This window comes from Crocuta crocuta, unplaced genomic scaffold (genome assembly GCF_008692635.1).
Source record: "Crocuta crocuta isolate KB4526 unplaced genomic scaffold, BGI_CrCroc_1.0 scaffold457, whole genome shotgun sequence".
Lineage (NCBI taxonomy): Eukaryota > Metazoa > Chordata > Mammalia > Carnivora > Hyaenidae > Crocuta > Crocuta crocuta.
Window position 1 is genome coordinate 4,672,220 of NW_027531318.1, and position 16,934 is coordinate 4,689,153.

Genomic DNA, 16,934 nt, shown 5'->3' on the forward strand with positions numbered 1-16,934 from the left:
CATCTGTTCAATTCTCTATTATTAAAAAATTCACTTCTCAGGAACCCGGTCAGAGAAAAGCAAAGAGTATTTTCAAAAATTATTCCTACAATCTGTCAATAGATGGAAAAATAAGCATTTTTGAACAGCTAATGCAATACAAGTCCATGTCACTAAGTCTTTTCAATGTTTTCTTTTTTTTTTTTTTTTTTTACAAATAGTTTATTGTCAAATTAGTTTCCACATAACACTCAGTGCTCATCCCCATAAGTGTCCTCCTCTATGCCCATCCCCCCCTCCCCCCCACATCCATCAGTCCTCAGTTTTTGTCAGCATTCAAGAGTCTCTCCGGGTTTGCCTCTCTCCCTTTCCCCCACCATTTCCGCCCTTCTTCTCCCCCTTGTTCCTCCATCAAGTTCCTCCTAATCAATGTTTTCAAGTTAAACTAGATAATACTCATAAATGAAATTTAAGTTTTATGTGATTTATTGATTCCATATAGGTTACAAGATACTTAAAAATATTTTCATTAAATTATATTTCAATTCTCACTTATAAAAAGTTTATTTTTCTATCCTATTAAGTGTGTGGTGTGTGTGTATGCATCTAGGCTAGATGTTAGAATAATGAGTTTTAAATAGCATACATTTTTCAGAAGTCTGCAGTCTATTTTATGCATGAAACTTGCATCTTCAGTTAAGTTATAAGCTCACCTACCTATATACTGACTGGTTCTAAAGGTACTACTCATTTAGAGACAAAAATTTTTATAGCTTATAAAAATTATACTAGATAAAATTAACCTCAATACTGAATAATCAATTTTAAAAAAGTTATTGTTTTTAATTTTAATTGCAGTCTAGTTAATATACAGTGTTATGTTAGTTTCAGGTGTACAATGTAGTGATTCAACATGTCTGTACATTACTCAGTGCTCATCATGATAAGTACACTCCTTAATCCTCATCACCTATTTAACCATCTCCCATCTACCTCCTCTCTGGTAACCATTAGTTTGTTCTCTATAGTTAGTGAATAATCTATTTTTAAAAGACACGTTTATACTTTGTATGTTTCTCATTACTTATAATTTACATGTTTCCCATATAGGACATTTTTATAAAATTTCTCAGAGTGTATTGGCAAAATTATTTGAATTAGAAAAGTGAAAACATACTTTTTTCCTGAAAGTCTGATCTGACTGCTTGGTATAACAGTAATACCTGGTTTTGCTAGTGGTGATTAGGTACAAAATTTCCAGAAACTGAATGAACTAAATTTGTAGCTCTAAGGCATGGATGAAAATATTGTTTCCTCATGTGGTAAGATAAAAGAAATTTTACTAAAAGGTACTGAAATTAACAATATTTCAATTTCCCCAACCATTTCTGAATATCTTAATCACGTGCCTCTAAGTGAGAGGAAAAAATAACAAAAGCCAAAAACAGATATCATCAGTCCTTTGTTCCTTAAGTGTTGGTAAAGTCTTCTTGGTATACGTCCCAGATAATCAGGGAGTGGCTGATTCTAATGACTGGGAAACAAATTCTTGAGCAAATCAGATAGCTTTGAATTTTTGCTTTCAACAGAATTGAAGGAGCATTTAATAGAACTGTTAATCACACCAAAAATATTTTATTGATATAAAGCCATAACTCTTTGCACATAATTCTAAAGCTGTATGAAGAACCAAGTAAATCAGTTATCACAAAAATGTACTGCACCTTTTTATTTATGAGAATAAGGTTATCTCAGTGCTAAACAAACCACAGAAACAGAATTAATGTTCAACATTTTTTCTTCTAGAAATAAGTAACGTTAAACTATTGATAAATGAATTCATTGAAGAATACTTCAGCTCCTTTAATTTCATGTCCAGTAACATTTTTCTTTAATAATTATTTATTAGAATTTGTAACATATTTATGTTGTGGCCAACTGTGTAGTACTGATAATTATATGATAAATCCATAAATTAAAAAAAATCTTAAAGAGTCTTGTCCCTAGAAATTAAGAAGAAACTTAAATTTTAATTTATATGCATGTTTTTCTTATAAAGAAATGACAACTGATCAAAAATAACTTCAAATAGGAAATACAAACTATATTAGCATCAAATTCTTTATCATGAGTTCAAGGAGTAAACACTGTAACATTTCTGACTCTTGAAGAAGAGCTTACTCATATTTTTAAAAACTGAATGATTAGCAGGCATTAAATTGTTATGGATTTCCCATAGAAGAATGATATTAAAATGTCATTTTTACTATTTCAGAAATTAGATTGTAAATATTTACACTTAAAATAAAAAAATTAAATGTACATTAACAAATATGTGAGATAATATATAATCAGTCTACATAATATAAAATTTGGAGGACAATAATGGAATCTCTTAGGGTACTTGTGAGAATTAAATTAATATAGTATGTGTTTGGTACTATATCTGTACGTTAAGTGCTATGTAATTGTTAGCTATTTTCCTCAAAGCAGTCCTATAAGGTGAGCATTATAATTTATCAATTGAAAGTTTTCTCAATATAAAAAACAGGATCAGAAAACTTAAATAACCTTTAAAATCACGTAGTAAAAAAGTGTTACTATTAGATCAAATATTTGGTATTAGGGATGTGGTATCAAATCTTGGTTTCTCCAACTAAACTAAACTGTCTCTGTGAGCCCGCATCTAACCAAAACACTTTCAAGCCGAGACCAGAAATGTTTCAGTTTTACACATAAATTTAAAGTATTGAGACATACACATCATAAAAAGGTCAGTTTGAAAGCAAAATTTCTAGTCTTAACATTGATAAACTTATAAATTTAAATAGTAGAGAGATGAATACATATATAGAAACATAATGATAATTTGGCTTTCTTTAGATATGACAACACTCAGAGCTGACTGTCAAAGTATAAAATTACTTTGGACCATAGGACCATATGACCATAACCATTTGCCAAAGTGTAGAATTACAGGGTTATAATCACAAATTAGAGCAAGGAGAGAAGGGCAAACATTTAATATAAAGATTTAACATTTTTATTTAGCTATCAATAATTTCCATTGGAATAAAGTATCCTTCAGCTTCTTTCTATCTTCCACTTTTCAAACTTGGCAAAACTATAAACTATATAAACAAAAAAGGGATGCTCAGAAGGAACAAAGGAGGTTTTGGGTGAATTTTTCACTCACTGAATACTAAGCTGAGACTTCAGTTCTCTTAACTTCATGAATTGCAAAAGGAAGTCAGCTGAAGAAAGGATCTGACAAAGTTCTGAACTAATGATGATGACCTATGTACAATGTTTTTGTTTACTTTGTCAGCACATTATTCCCTAGAAGCCAAGGAAGTAACAAAAGCAAAGACAAAACATAACTTTCAAGTTTTAATGCTCAAAAGTCTCAGATGTCTAATTTTTGCCCTTCTTTCCTCAAAACTACACTTCTTAGGGTGTTATTAAATGTTTGCTTGCTCCTAACTCCCCACGTTCCAGGGAAATAAAGCTGCAGGGATCACCTTCCTCTGGGTGGAGGGACCATATTTCAGCAACAATTTAAGTTAGTACAAGGTTACATGTGATCATGTGATTTTTCCAGAGAGGGGGAGGGGTGAAGGGAATTTATATGCTACTCAGTACTTCAAACTGAAAGAAATTTATTTATTTTTGTAGTGAAGAGCAAAGTGTGAGGTGAAATACTGACACTTGGAATTGTGAATGTTTGTTTTGACAGCATTTTGCCTAAAAGGGCACAAGATGCCCTGTAACTCTGGTAATAGAAGTAATCTAACATCAGTAAAGGAGTAATAAACAGCATTCTTTTGTGTTCATTAATACTATTTACTAACAACACATATCTAGTTTGAATATTTTATATAATGTGTAAGTTAGCATGACAAATACTTGATGATATATATATTGGACACATTATTCATGCAAGTTAAATACAACCAAGTTAAAGGCAGAATATAAAATCTTAGGCAGCAGGTACCATAAATCTTCACATACCCCAGTATTATTTAATTAATTTGGAATGCATCTTTAATAACAGCACAAAGATTTACTCTTGGTTTTACAGAACTGACTGCCATGTACGGCAGTGCTTGTTTATATTATAGATGAAAATCCATTTTTGACATATTACTATGAAATATACTCATATAATGGAAGATCATTTATGATGCTCTATGGAATATTACTAGAATGCACTGTAAAACTAGAATTGTTAAACCAAAAAAAAAAAGAAAAAAAAGAAAATTTATTTAACATTATGATAGAAATTTCTAATTTATGGTGGAATATACAAAATACAATTATACTACTTTTAAGTACAGTATTTTTTAAGATAGCATTTTCTTTAAAAAATTTTTTAGTGTTTATTTATTTTTGACAGAGAGAGAGAGAGAAGGCGGGGGAGGGACAGACAGAGAGGGAGACCCAGAACCCACAGCTGTCAGCACAGAGCCCAATGTGGGGCTGGAACTCATGAACTGTGAGATCAAGACCTGAGCTGAAGTCAACCACTTAACCAACTGAACCACTCAGGTGCCCCAAAGTACAGTATTTTGAAAAAATGTTTTAGTAACTTGGAATTCATATTTGCAGTTTACATTCCAAGAGTTCTAGCTGACTTACAAGACGCAGAAGTGTCTGGTGTTATAATAAGATCTGAATTTAAGTTTTCCACGTACTCTTTCGCTCTTTAAAATAATTTTTTAATGCTTATTTATTTTTGAGAGAGAGAGAGACAGAGACAGAGCACAAGTAGGGGAAGGGCAGAGAGAGAGGGAGACAGAGTCAGAAGCAGGCTCCAGGCTCTGAGCTGTTAGCACAGAGCCCAACATGGGGCTTGAACTGGCAAACTGTGAGTCAGGACCTGAGCTAAAGTCGGACCCTTAACTGACTGAGCCACCCAGGCACCCCTATTCTTTTGCTTTATAAATCTGATTTGAATACATTACAGAGGAATAGCCTTAAGTCTCAGGGAGTATGTACTTTTAGTCATCTAGAAGCAAATTTCCTTGTTTACTATAATTTAACTTCATCTTAGCCTTTTTCAAGGCTCAAATTCCACCTCAGCTCATCAATATTCATGATTCTCATCCGGTTTATAGATAACTCATGACATTTGCTTATTCTTCTCCCTTCTGCTTTCTGTCTTGTGGGCAACTTGATGCAGATCCTGGTAACTAATAATGAAACTCAAAATAGTTAAATCTGTATTTCTATAGCTTCAGTAAAAATTCTGATATATATTCAAATCATCACTTAAACACTTATTTTTTAGATTATCTGTATGTTATACTCATCATTTTTATAGAATGGAAAATATGTCATATTTTATGAATCTGCAAATTTACACTGCATTTAAAGAATATAAACGCCTAACTTTTCATATAGTGCCCTATTTGCCTGGGTACTTAAACACTGAAGGAGGTCAAGATGAAAGAGGAGGAAATAGACTAACTTCACGACTCACAAATGCAAAAACCAGTGACACAAAAGACCTTGTTCAAAGGCTACAGTATGAAAGAAAATGACAAGAGAGTACCTGCACATCCCGCTTCATCTGCCTGAGCTTCAGGCCCCAGGATTTCTTGTCCTTCCTTTCCTGCTAAAATCAAAGAACAGAGGATTAAAATAGGTCCGTGTGTCACAAACATTTTTAACATCTAGAAATCTGAAAAGGAACTTTTAGATTATATTTAATTTGGATTTTTTTCCCTTTTAGAAGTAATGTGTCCTTGAAAAGTAAACTTTTTAAAAAAATTAAGCAGATAGTTTTACCCAACTCACAAACGTACATTAAAAAAGCAAAATTAGTGAATATTTATCTATAACCCAGGAGTTATATATACATTAGAATTACAAGCATACTGGGACTTTAGTGTTTATTTGGGAGAGGAGTTCTACCTCTAGATAGTGGGATTCCTTTTTTTATTTTTTCCGCAAGGCACAAATTTCTATGTTTTAGGCACTGTGCTAGCTGCTTTATAAACTTAGTTCTTTTAACCTTCACAACACCTATTTTATAAGTTAAAAAAAAGACAACCAAAACTTGAGGCTTGAAGAGGTTAGTAGACGTGGAATTTGAATTCAGGTCTGAAGTAGTAGGACCTGCTTTCTGCTACACTGTATAACCAGAGTCCCAGACAACGAGAGGGAAGACTGTACTAAATGTCACTGTGACCAGAGTAAACACCTACAGCATGTACTTCCTCTTTCACTCTATTCATTATTCTAACTACTGATAAATCATAATCAAACTACTGGTAAACATTTTTAGATGTTACTTTATCTCCCTTTGCCACCTAGGCTTAGAGTGAGCTGGCTGTAGTATTCTATAGAGAATAAGATCAGAGTAAAAATGAGTATTATTTTGGCAAGCAGAAAGTACATTTTTGTACATTCATGTACATTTTATTGATTCTAATAGTTTATTAAGAAACGTGCATATATAGAAGACATGATAGAGTTAAAAATTGCTTTTAAAAAATCTGGTAGCTGAGTCCATATATAATTATGATCAGAATACTTATAAAGTCATGCTAAAACATCACATTGTAGTTATCGCACCCTAATCAAACCCCATTGAATATGCCAGTCAAAACTCTTGATTTAGACTTCCCCTAAATTTGATAACTGAATTGAGAAATGGAACACTCATCAAGAAATATTTTTGCTCACATAAAGCATGCATTTCTGTAAGTGCCTTGGATTATCAGATAGATTTATTCAGCAGATTTTCTTTACTCATTAACTTTTATATTAGTACTTAAAGATGATTGCTATGTGAAAAATAGTTAAAATATACATAAGTCTCTTTAGATCGGCATAAAAAACACTATCTAATGTAGGTAATAATGAGGTTAACTTCCAATTAACTTGTATCCTCATTTTATACCTGCCATCAGCCAAATGACAATTAAAAAACCCCTGCTAAAGTGTTTATAATGCAGTAGGATAAACACCAGTGTTTGCTAATCTCTAACATATTTTTCTTCTCTCTCTGAAGCACCTACTTAAATTAAAATAATAAACAATATGACAATTGGATAATTATATGATGATAATATAATTATTTATTGTAGATCTATTTGTGTCCTTTATTTCTCCTCAAATGAAAATCAAGCCACAGTTATTACTTACTAAGATGGGAGAGGACAATGATATTAAAAGTTAAAATGATATTTTTGACATTACTAATTTTTCTACTTACAGTTATTATAGCTAATTAAAAATCTTCAATTCAATTAGATGATTTATTCATTTCTTTATTCCTTCATTTCTGCTTGGGATAAAATCAAGGCTCCTTAGAGGAACATTTAACATACTTCAGAATCTGGTCCCACACTTATGTACTGTGATTAAAAAGCTGGAAGTCTCTGGGGCACCTGGATGGCTCAGTTGGTTGAATGTCCGACTTTGGCTCAGGTCATGATCTCATCGTTTGTGGGTTTGAGCCCAGCGTTGGGCTCTGTCCTGACAGCTCAGACCCTGAAACCTGCTTTGGATTCTGTGTCTCCCTCTTTCTGACCCTCCCCTGCTCATGCTCTGTCTCTCCCTGTCTCTCAAAAATAAATAAAACTGTAAAAAAAAAAAAACAAAAACTGGGAGTCCCCATTCTTTCCCTAATTATTGGGGCTGGAATTTTGAACAACTGAAATCATATTGCCATACTGCCTAAACAGAAAATATCCTAAAGCTTGTCTGCAGTGTGAACATACTTCTTTCACTATGGAGTGCTGCCAGCAATGAGCTCCTTCCTGCTCCTTCCATGGACCAACATGAGGGTGTACTGGGAACAGCTCAATACTGTTCAAGCAGACTTATCCTTCATGTGTTCTGATCTTACTTATAGTTTAGAAAAGGTAATGGTAAAGTAGTAGAATCTCCTTGTGCACAAGATTTTCTCTCCTGTGAAGACTTACTAATGTCAGCACATTGTGACTGACCAACCAACTTACAATTTAGAAAGGTAAACTGGAATGCTCCTAAGGCTTTTGCTTTAGTTTAAACTCCAAAGCAAATACACAAATGAGGAAAAACTCCTGAGTAACAAGATTTTGTTTTTTCAAATAATGGCAAAATACATCTGAAAAATAGGTCATGAAATACTTCTCAGCAACAAAAGGGACAATTTACTGATGCATGCAGAAACTTAGATGAATCTCTCAAGAAATTATGGAGTGAAAAAAGCCAATCCAAAAGATTACATGCTATATGATTCTATTTATGTAACACTCTTGAAATAACAAAATTATAAAAATGGAGAAGAAATCTGTGGTTGTGAGGGGTTAGGGTTGGGGCAGAGCTATGGTAGGGGAGGATGGGTGTATAAAAGGCAATGAGGGAGCTCTATGGAATTGTTCTGTATCTTGTCCATATCAACGTCAATATTCTGGTTGTGATACTGTACTATAGTTTTACAAGATGTTACCATTGGGGGAAAAAGGAGTAAAGCGCATATGGGATCTCTTTATTTGTGAATCTACAACTATTTGTGAATTATTTGCAAGTCTAACATTATCTCAAAATTAAAAGTTTAGGGTAGCCTAGTGGCTCAATTGGTTGGGCGTCTCTTTGTTTCAGCTCAAGTCATGATCTCATGGTCTGTTAGATCGAGCCCTGCTTTGGGTTCTGTGTTGACAGCGTGGAGCTTGTTCTCTCTTTCTCAAAGTAAACAAATATTAAAAAAAACATTTAAAAAAGTTTAACTGAAAAATAAGTCAATGGTTGATATCACAAATTTAGAGAGAGAGAGAAAGAGAGAGAGAGCACTTATTTATTTTGCCATAAGATGTAATTCCTAGTGAGGAAAAACAAGGATGGCAAATGCAATTCATGTTAACCAAAAATCCGGAAGACTTAATGTCAATGGCAGGATAGAACAGTTCAAAGTACAGGACTGAGTATTAAGCACATGTTCACAATTCTGTAACTCTCATTTTGAATTCATACCGATGTGTTTCTAGCCATTTCAAATATGTTTGTGGGAATATTTTATCGCAATTTCTAATAAGGCACAAGAAGCAGATAACTGACCCATTTTTTCCTTTCCTGCTTTCATCTCTTCCTCTATAACATACATCCACACATGCCATGCACATTTACACCTGCCTTTTCTCAAACTGACCCCTCTGCCTAGAATGCTGTTATCCATTCCATATGAAAAACTTTTACTAATCTGATTCTTTAAAGATCAGTTCACATTTCCCTCATTCTGTAAGTCTTCTCTGCCACTGCTCTGAAGTAAACAGCAATAGATTCCTGAAGTTAAACATAAAGTATTTAAGCTTTAATTAGAAATGATTTTTTTATTATGTCCTTTTTCAGAGTACTTCCAGACAGCTTCACTTTTCTTCCTTGTATCCTCTACTTTCTAAATATATGCATATATTTTTGGTATAATTGTCCACCAAAGTTACAGTAAATGTAATTCACAGCCTCCACGAATATCTGTTAACTTAAACAAAGGTAAAGAAATATATATAACTGAGGTCAAATTTAGTTAAGATGAAATAAACACAAACCACCCTGTGTGTCCCATTGAACGTAGCTAAAAAGTCCTGGGGAGAATGCACGTAGAGGTTATTTGAAGACTCTAAGAGGTAAGTCATACTAAGAAGACTGGGTAAGAAGACTTTACAAGAATTCAAAGTACCACTTAATCACTTTCCAACCCCTGGCTTGGATTCAAGGCAGCCTAAGCCTATAAGTAGACACTAAGGCATTGCAGAAAAATCTCTAAGAAAAGCCTTCTAGGTTAGGCTCAAGGAGTAGGAAAGGACTCAAAAAAGGGGAAAATCATTTTCCCCCTGGATTCTCTTGTGTCCCAGCCCCTAGATCATCCCAAGGTAGCAGTTGAGATCACGATGACAGTAAGAATGTAAAGGTAAATAAAACTCCAAGGAAGGGGAAGCTTTTTGTCCAGAGGAGCTGTGGCCCCAAGAGGATGGCACAAACTTCATCAAGTTCTCTCTCTCCATCTTCTCGCAGCCCTTCTTCCTGCAGGCATAGTTGTGGGAAGTATGTGGCAAAATATGGCCAAGAAAGTCCCAGAAATTTGCATAGAGAACTGGAAAGGGAAGTCTCAGGGAACTGAAAGTACCCAGGAGATTACAGAGGTGGAGGAATACAGAAGACCAACCATATAAAGCTGCTTGTGAATTTCCCATGTGTGGATCTGACCATAGGCTTTGAGAACTGAAGTAAGGATAAGACCATTAATCATGTCCCAGAATGGTCACAGTATGTCACACAGATCCAAAAAGCATTGCAAAGGTTTTGAAAACTGAACTGATACTGGAACCATAACCCATAGAAAATTGTTTGGAACTTACAGCCTGCTACAACTGGGTAAGTTGCCTGCTAAGCCTAAAATATAAAAGTTCTCCACAGGATTTAAAGAAGACCAAGAGTCTCATAAGACAATATTCAAAGTCTCCAGGATACAATCCAAAATTACGTGGCATATTAAGAACCAGGAAAATCTCAACTTCTATAGGAAAACACAACCAAAAGATGGCAATACTGAAAAGATACAGGTGTTGAAAATATCAAAGACTGTAAGCAGCTATATGAAAGTACTCCAAAAGCTAAGGATGAACACTTGAAAAGAATGGAAACATAAAAAGTCTAGGCAAATTCTTATCAGCAAACAGAAGATATAAATAAGAACCCAGAGGAAATTTTAGAACTAAAAATACAGTAACAAATTTCTTTACAAAAATCACTCGATGGCCTCAATAGCAATATGGGGATGAAAGAGGAAAGATCAGTGAACTTGATGGTAGGTAAATGGAAATTATCCAATTTAGACAACAAAGTGAAAACATTAAAAAAAAACCCAAAAAAACAGAGTCCCAGAGATGTGTGGGACAATAATAAAATAGCTAACATTCAGTCACTGGAGTTCCAGAAGGAGAAAAAAAAAGTATGGTATGTAAAAATATTTGACAAAGTAGCATCTAAAAATTTCCCAAATTTAATAAAACACACCCCCCAATAAATTAAAGAAGTTAACTGAATTTCAAATAGGATAAAGCCCCCCAAATCCAGGCCTAGACCATTAATCAAACTCTGAAAACTAAAGATAAAAAAATTCTGAAAAAGAAAGAAAATGATACACAACTATATGGTAATAATACTTTAAAAGAAGGAAGATTTATCATTAGAAATAAAGGGCTTCATAAGGATATAGAACATTTGATAAATGTTGGGTTGATAAAAACTTGTCAACCCAAAATTCTATCTCCAGGGAACATATACTTTTTTAAAAAAATGTTTTATTTATTTCTGAGAGAGAGAGAGAGAGAGAGAGAGACAGCGTGAGCAGGGAGTCAGAGAGAGAGGGAGACGCAGAATCTGAAGCAGGCTCCAGGCTCTGAGCTAGCTGTCAGCACAGCGCCCGACGAGGGGCTCGAACCCATGAACCGTGAGATCATGACCTGAGCTGAAGTCAGACGCTTAACCAACTGACCCACCCAGGCGTCCAGGGAACATATACTTTTGAAACAAAGGGAAGATAAAGGTATTCTCAGATGAAGGAAAGTGAATAGAGTCCACAGCTGGCAAAACTGATATAAAAGAACTGCTAAGGAAGATCTTCAGAAAGAAGGGGAAATGATATTAGAGAAAAATTTGAAATGGTCAGGAATGAAAGAGAACAAAAGAAATGATGTAGTGTATATGACAAATACAATATAAAGGAGGGAGGGAAATGGGACCCATATGGACATAAAGTTTCTACATTTTACTTGCAGTGGTGAAATACTTATTCTAAGTAGACTGTGAAGAGTTAAGTATGCACATTCTCATCTATAGAGCAACTACTAAAAGTTCTATACAAAAAGATATAGTAAAAATGAAATAAACAAATGAAAATAGAATACTAAAACATATTCAAATGACCCAAAAGAGGGCAGGAAAGGAGAAACAGAAGAAATTAAGAACAGAGGGAACAAATACAAAGCAAATAATACAATGTAAACCTAAATCTAACCATCAAAACTTACATTACATGTAAATGGTCTAAATGAACCATTTAGGGGAGAGAGATTGTTAGAACAGATTTTAAAAAACCAAGCCCCATTTATAGTATTCTACCAAAAAAATATTTTAAACATAATGTATTAGATAGGTTAAAAGTAAGAAGTTGGAAAAGATAAACTATGTAAAGACTAATCAAAAGAAAGCTAGAGTAACTATTTTTTATCAAAGTAAACTCTAGAACTAAGAAAATTACCAGAAATATAGAGAAAGTCAATTCACCAAGAAGACATAACAATCTATAATAGAGTGTGCATATAACAGAGCTTCAAAATACGTAACCAGCAGAACAGAAAGTAGAGAAGAAAAATCCAATACAGTGGGAGACTTCAATACCTCTCTCACATTAACAGGAGAAGTAGACAGAAAGTCACAAGGATATAGACAAACTGAAATCTGTATAACACTCCACCCAACAACAGCAATCTATGCATTCTTTTTACTCATTTTTTAATTTTAATTTTTAAAAGTTTATTTATTTGTTTGTTTGTTTATTTATAGAGAGTGAAGGGGGGTGAGAGAAGAGAGAGGAGAGAGAGAATCTCAAGCAGGCTCTGCACTATCAGCGCAGAGCCCGATGTGGGGCTTGAACTCACAAACATGAGATCATGACCTGAACTGAAGTCAAGAGTTGAATGCTTAACCATCCCGGGCGTCACTATACATTCTTTTAAAATGCACCTAGAACACTCATGAGGACTGACTATATCCAAGATCATATAACAAAACTTAAAAGAAATGAAATCATACAAAGTATGTTCTCTGACCAAAATAAATTCAAACTAGATGTTAATGGCTAAAGGATAAGAAAATATTCAAACACTGTGAGCACTGTTAATATATTTCTAAAGAATCCACAGCTCAAACAGAAAATTAAAAAGAACACAGCAAAATTTGTGGGATGTATGTAAAGCAGTGCTTAAGGGGCAATTTATAGTATCAAATGCTTATGTTATAAAAAGTTCTCAAATCAAAATTCTAAACTTCTGTGTTAAAAAACTAAAAAAGAAGCAAAGTAAGTTCAGAGCAAGCAGAGGGAAGGAATAAAGAGCATAAACCAATAAAATTAAAGATGAAAAAATAAGAGAAAAACAATAAAAACTAGTTCTTAGAAAAGCTCAGTAAAATTGATAAAACATTAGTATGACTGACGAATAAATAGAGGGAAGCCACAACCTACTAATATCAGGAATGAAAAGGGAGTATCATTACAGAGCTAGAATATATTCAAAGGATAGTAAGGGAATACTCAGAGTTCAAGGAGTAAACATTACAACATTTTTGACTCTTAAAGAAGAGCTTATTCTTTTTATTTTTTAAAAGTGATATATTAAAACAGTGTGGAGGTTCCTCAAAAAATTAGCAATAGAACTCCCCTGTGACCCAGCAATAGCACTGCTAGGAATTTACCCAAGGGATATAAGAGTGCTGATGCATAGGGGCACATGTACCCCAATGTTCATAGCAGCGCTCTTAACAATAGCCAAATCATGGAAAGAGCCTAAGTGTCCATCAACTGACAAATGGATCAAGAATATGTGTTTTATCTATGCAATGGAATACTACATGGCAATAAGAATGAATGAAAACTGGCCATTTGTAGCAACATGGATGGAACTTGAGGGTTTTATGCTGAGTGAAATAAATCAGGCAGAGAAGGACAGATACCATGTTTTCACATACAGGTGGATTAGGAGGAACTTAACGGAGGACCATGGGGGAGGAGAAGGGGAAAAATAGTTGGGGAGAGGGAGGGAGGCAAACCATGAGAGACTCTTGAATGCTGAGAACAAATGGAGGGCTNTGAGATTAAATGGCTATGGATCTCACATACAAGAATGTAAAAATGTCAGTATTTTTAATATGCCAGAAATTAGATTGTGTGCAACTACTTACATTTAGAATGAAAAATTTTATATGTCCATTAAGATATTTGTTAGGTAGTACATAATCACTTCATTCATTCATTCATTCATTCATTCATTCATTCATTCATTCATATTTGAGAATGTGAGAAGAGGAGGGGGCAAAGGGAGAGAGAGAGTCTTAACCAGCTCCACGCTCAGTGCAGAGCTCAATGTGGGGCTTGATCCCACAACCCTAGGATCATGACCTTAAGCCTAAATTAAAAGTTAGATATGCAACTAACTTAGCCACCCAGGTGTCCCCATAATCATTTTACATAATATAATATAAATTTGGAGGATAATAGTACCTCTTAGGGCAGCTGTAAGGATTAAGTTAAATATAGTATGTGCTTAGTATTGTACCTGGCACATCGTAAGTGCTATGTAATTGTTAGCTATTTTCCTTATTAATACATTAATATGTAAAGTGCACATCTCTACTCAAATAAGCCTGAAAACTTTGAAATACTAATTCCTCAAAAACTATAAACTATTACAACTCATCCAAGACAAAATGTTAACCTGCATATTCCTATAACTGCTTCAAAAATTGAATTTGTAGTTTAAAACCTTCCCCCAAAACAAAACAAAGCTCTAGGACCTGGTGGTTTCCGCTGCGAATTCTACTAGACATTTATAGAAAAACTACCACTAATTTTAACTAATCTTTTCAAGAAAATAAAAAGAAAGGAACACTTTTAAATTCAGTTTATGAGGCTAGCATTTTCCTGATACCAAAACCATACAAAAATCATATAAAAATTGAGAAAATTATAGACCAATATCCCTTTTGCACACTGACTTAAAAGTTTTCAATTAAATATTACCAAGTCAAATTGAGCAATATGGAAAAAAGAAAATGATTAAGTACGGCTTTCTAGGGAATCCAAGGCTGGTCAAATATTTGAAAATTCATTAATGCATTCACTGTTATTAACAGACTAAAGAAGCAAAACCACATGATCACATCAACTGACAGAAAAACCATTTGAAAAAAATTCAAAATCTATTCATGATGAAAACTCTCAGCCAATTAGGAATAGAAACCTACCCAATTTGATAAAAGGCATCTACAACAAACCAAATTCTAACATTATACCTAACGGTAAAAGACTATTTTCCCTCTAACACTGGGAAAAAGGAAGATGTCTACTTTTACCACCCCTGACACCTTGTAATATGTCAATAAACAGGAATAAAAGGTACACAGATTAGAAATGAAGAAATAAAACTGTCTCTATATTTGAAAGATTGTCTACATAGAAATCCGAAGGAATCTACAAATAATCCTAGAATTAGCAAATTCATAGGATACAAGATTAACACACAAAAATCAGTCATATTACTTGCTATATAAGTGAATATATAGAAACTTAATTAAAACAAAAATATTCACAATAGTTTCTCCCTTTAAAGAAGAAATACATAGGTACAAGTCTCACAAAACATGAATATAATCTATGTGTTTGAAACTGTAAGACACTGATGTGAGAAATCAAACACCCATGCAGCATAAAATAATTAACATACAAAAATCAGTTGCAATTCTATATACTAACAATGAACTATCCGAAAGAGAAATAAAACAATCTCATTTACAAGAGCATCAAAAAGAATAATATGTGTAGGAGTAAATTTAACCAAAGAGGTGAAAGATCTATACACTGAAAACTATAAGACACTGATGAAAGAAACTGAATGAGATGCAAATAAATGGAAAGATATTCTGTGTTTATGAACTGGAACAATTAATATTGTTAAAATGTCCATACCACCCAGGGGCATCTACAGAGTCAATGAAATCCCTATGATCATTCCAGTGACATTTTTTTTTTTTACAGGAATAGGAAAAAACAATCTTAAAAGGCCCTATATAGCCAAAGCAATCTTGAGAAAAAAGAACGAAGCTGGAGGCATCACATTTCCTGATTTCATACTACACTGCAAAGCTACAGTAATCAAAACAGTATGGCACTTGCATAAAAACATATGTATAGATTAATGGAAAAACTGAACTCATAGAAACGAAGAGTAGATTGGTGGTTTCTAGGGGTTGGGGAGGTAGGAGAAATCAGAGATGGTGGCCAAAGGATACAAATTCCAATGATGAGATGAGTAAGTTCCAGGAACCTAATGTATGACATGGTGAATGTATTTAACAATACTGCATTGTATGTTCAAATTTCTAAGAAAGTTCATCTTAAATGTTCTCACCACATACCAAAAACTGGTGACTGTATGAAATAATGTGTTAATTAACTTTACTGTGGTAATAATTTCATAATATAAATGTATATCAAATCAACATATTGTACATCTTAAACTTATACAATATTAAATGTCCAATATCTCTCAGTGGAGCTGGGAAAAAAACAGATTTTCTCACAAGCCCCTACCCCCAACCCACAGAAAAGATCTAAAAAACAATGGAGAGATATACCACATTCATTCATTGGAACACTCCTTAACACAATAAAGATGTTAGTTCACCCCAAATTCATCTACAGATTTAACACATTTTAAACCAAAATCCCAGCAGGAGGTATAAAATACAGATAATATTATTCTAAAATTCACATGAAAAGGCAAAGGAACTTTAATAGTCAAAACAATTAAAAAAATAAAGTTGGAGGAACTACATGATCTAATTTCTAAGACTTATTACAAAATTACAGTAATCAAGATGCTGGGATATTGGCAAAGGAATAGACACACAGATTAACACAACAGAATAGAGTCCAGAAACAGACTCCCACAAATGCTGCCAATTAATTTCTGACAAAGGTGCAAAGGCAGTACCACAGAGAAAAGATAGTCTTTTTAGTAGTGTTGGAACAAGAGATCCATATCCAAAAAAATGAACCTTACCTCAACCTCATATCTTACAAAGATTTTAAGTCAAAATGGATGATAGGTCTAATAAAAAAGTAAAAGACTCAAAGGAGAAAATTCTGGTGGTCTGGGGTTAAACAAAGAGTTCTTGGACATGACACC

General features: G+C 33.7%; 1 protein-coding gene across 4 annotated transcripts in view; it reads right to left on the reverse strand.

Moving 5' to 3' along the window:
* Positions 1-16,934, reverse strand: part of ZEB1 (zinc finger E-box binding homeobox 1) — a 200,787-nt gene that overhangs the window by 25,709 nt on the left and 158,144 nt on the right. For 2 of the 4 annotated variants that reach the window (XM_077771710.1, XM_077771708.1), the window contains exon 3: positions 5,534-5,593. In XM_077771710.1, coding sequence (XP_077627836.1) covers positions 5,534-5,593 — 60 coding nt within the window. Of the gene's footprint in view, positions 1-5,533; positions 5,597-16,934 lie in introns of all 4 variants that reach the window. The other 2 variants (XM_077771709.1, XM_077771707.1) reach the window with 1 other exon arrangement.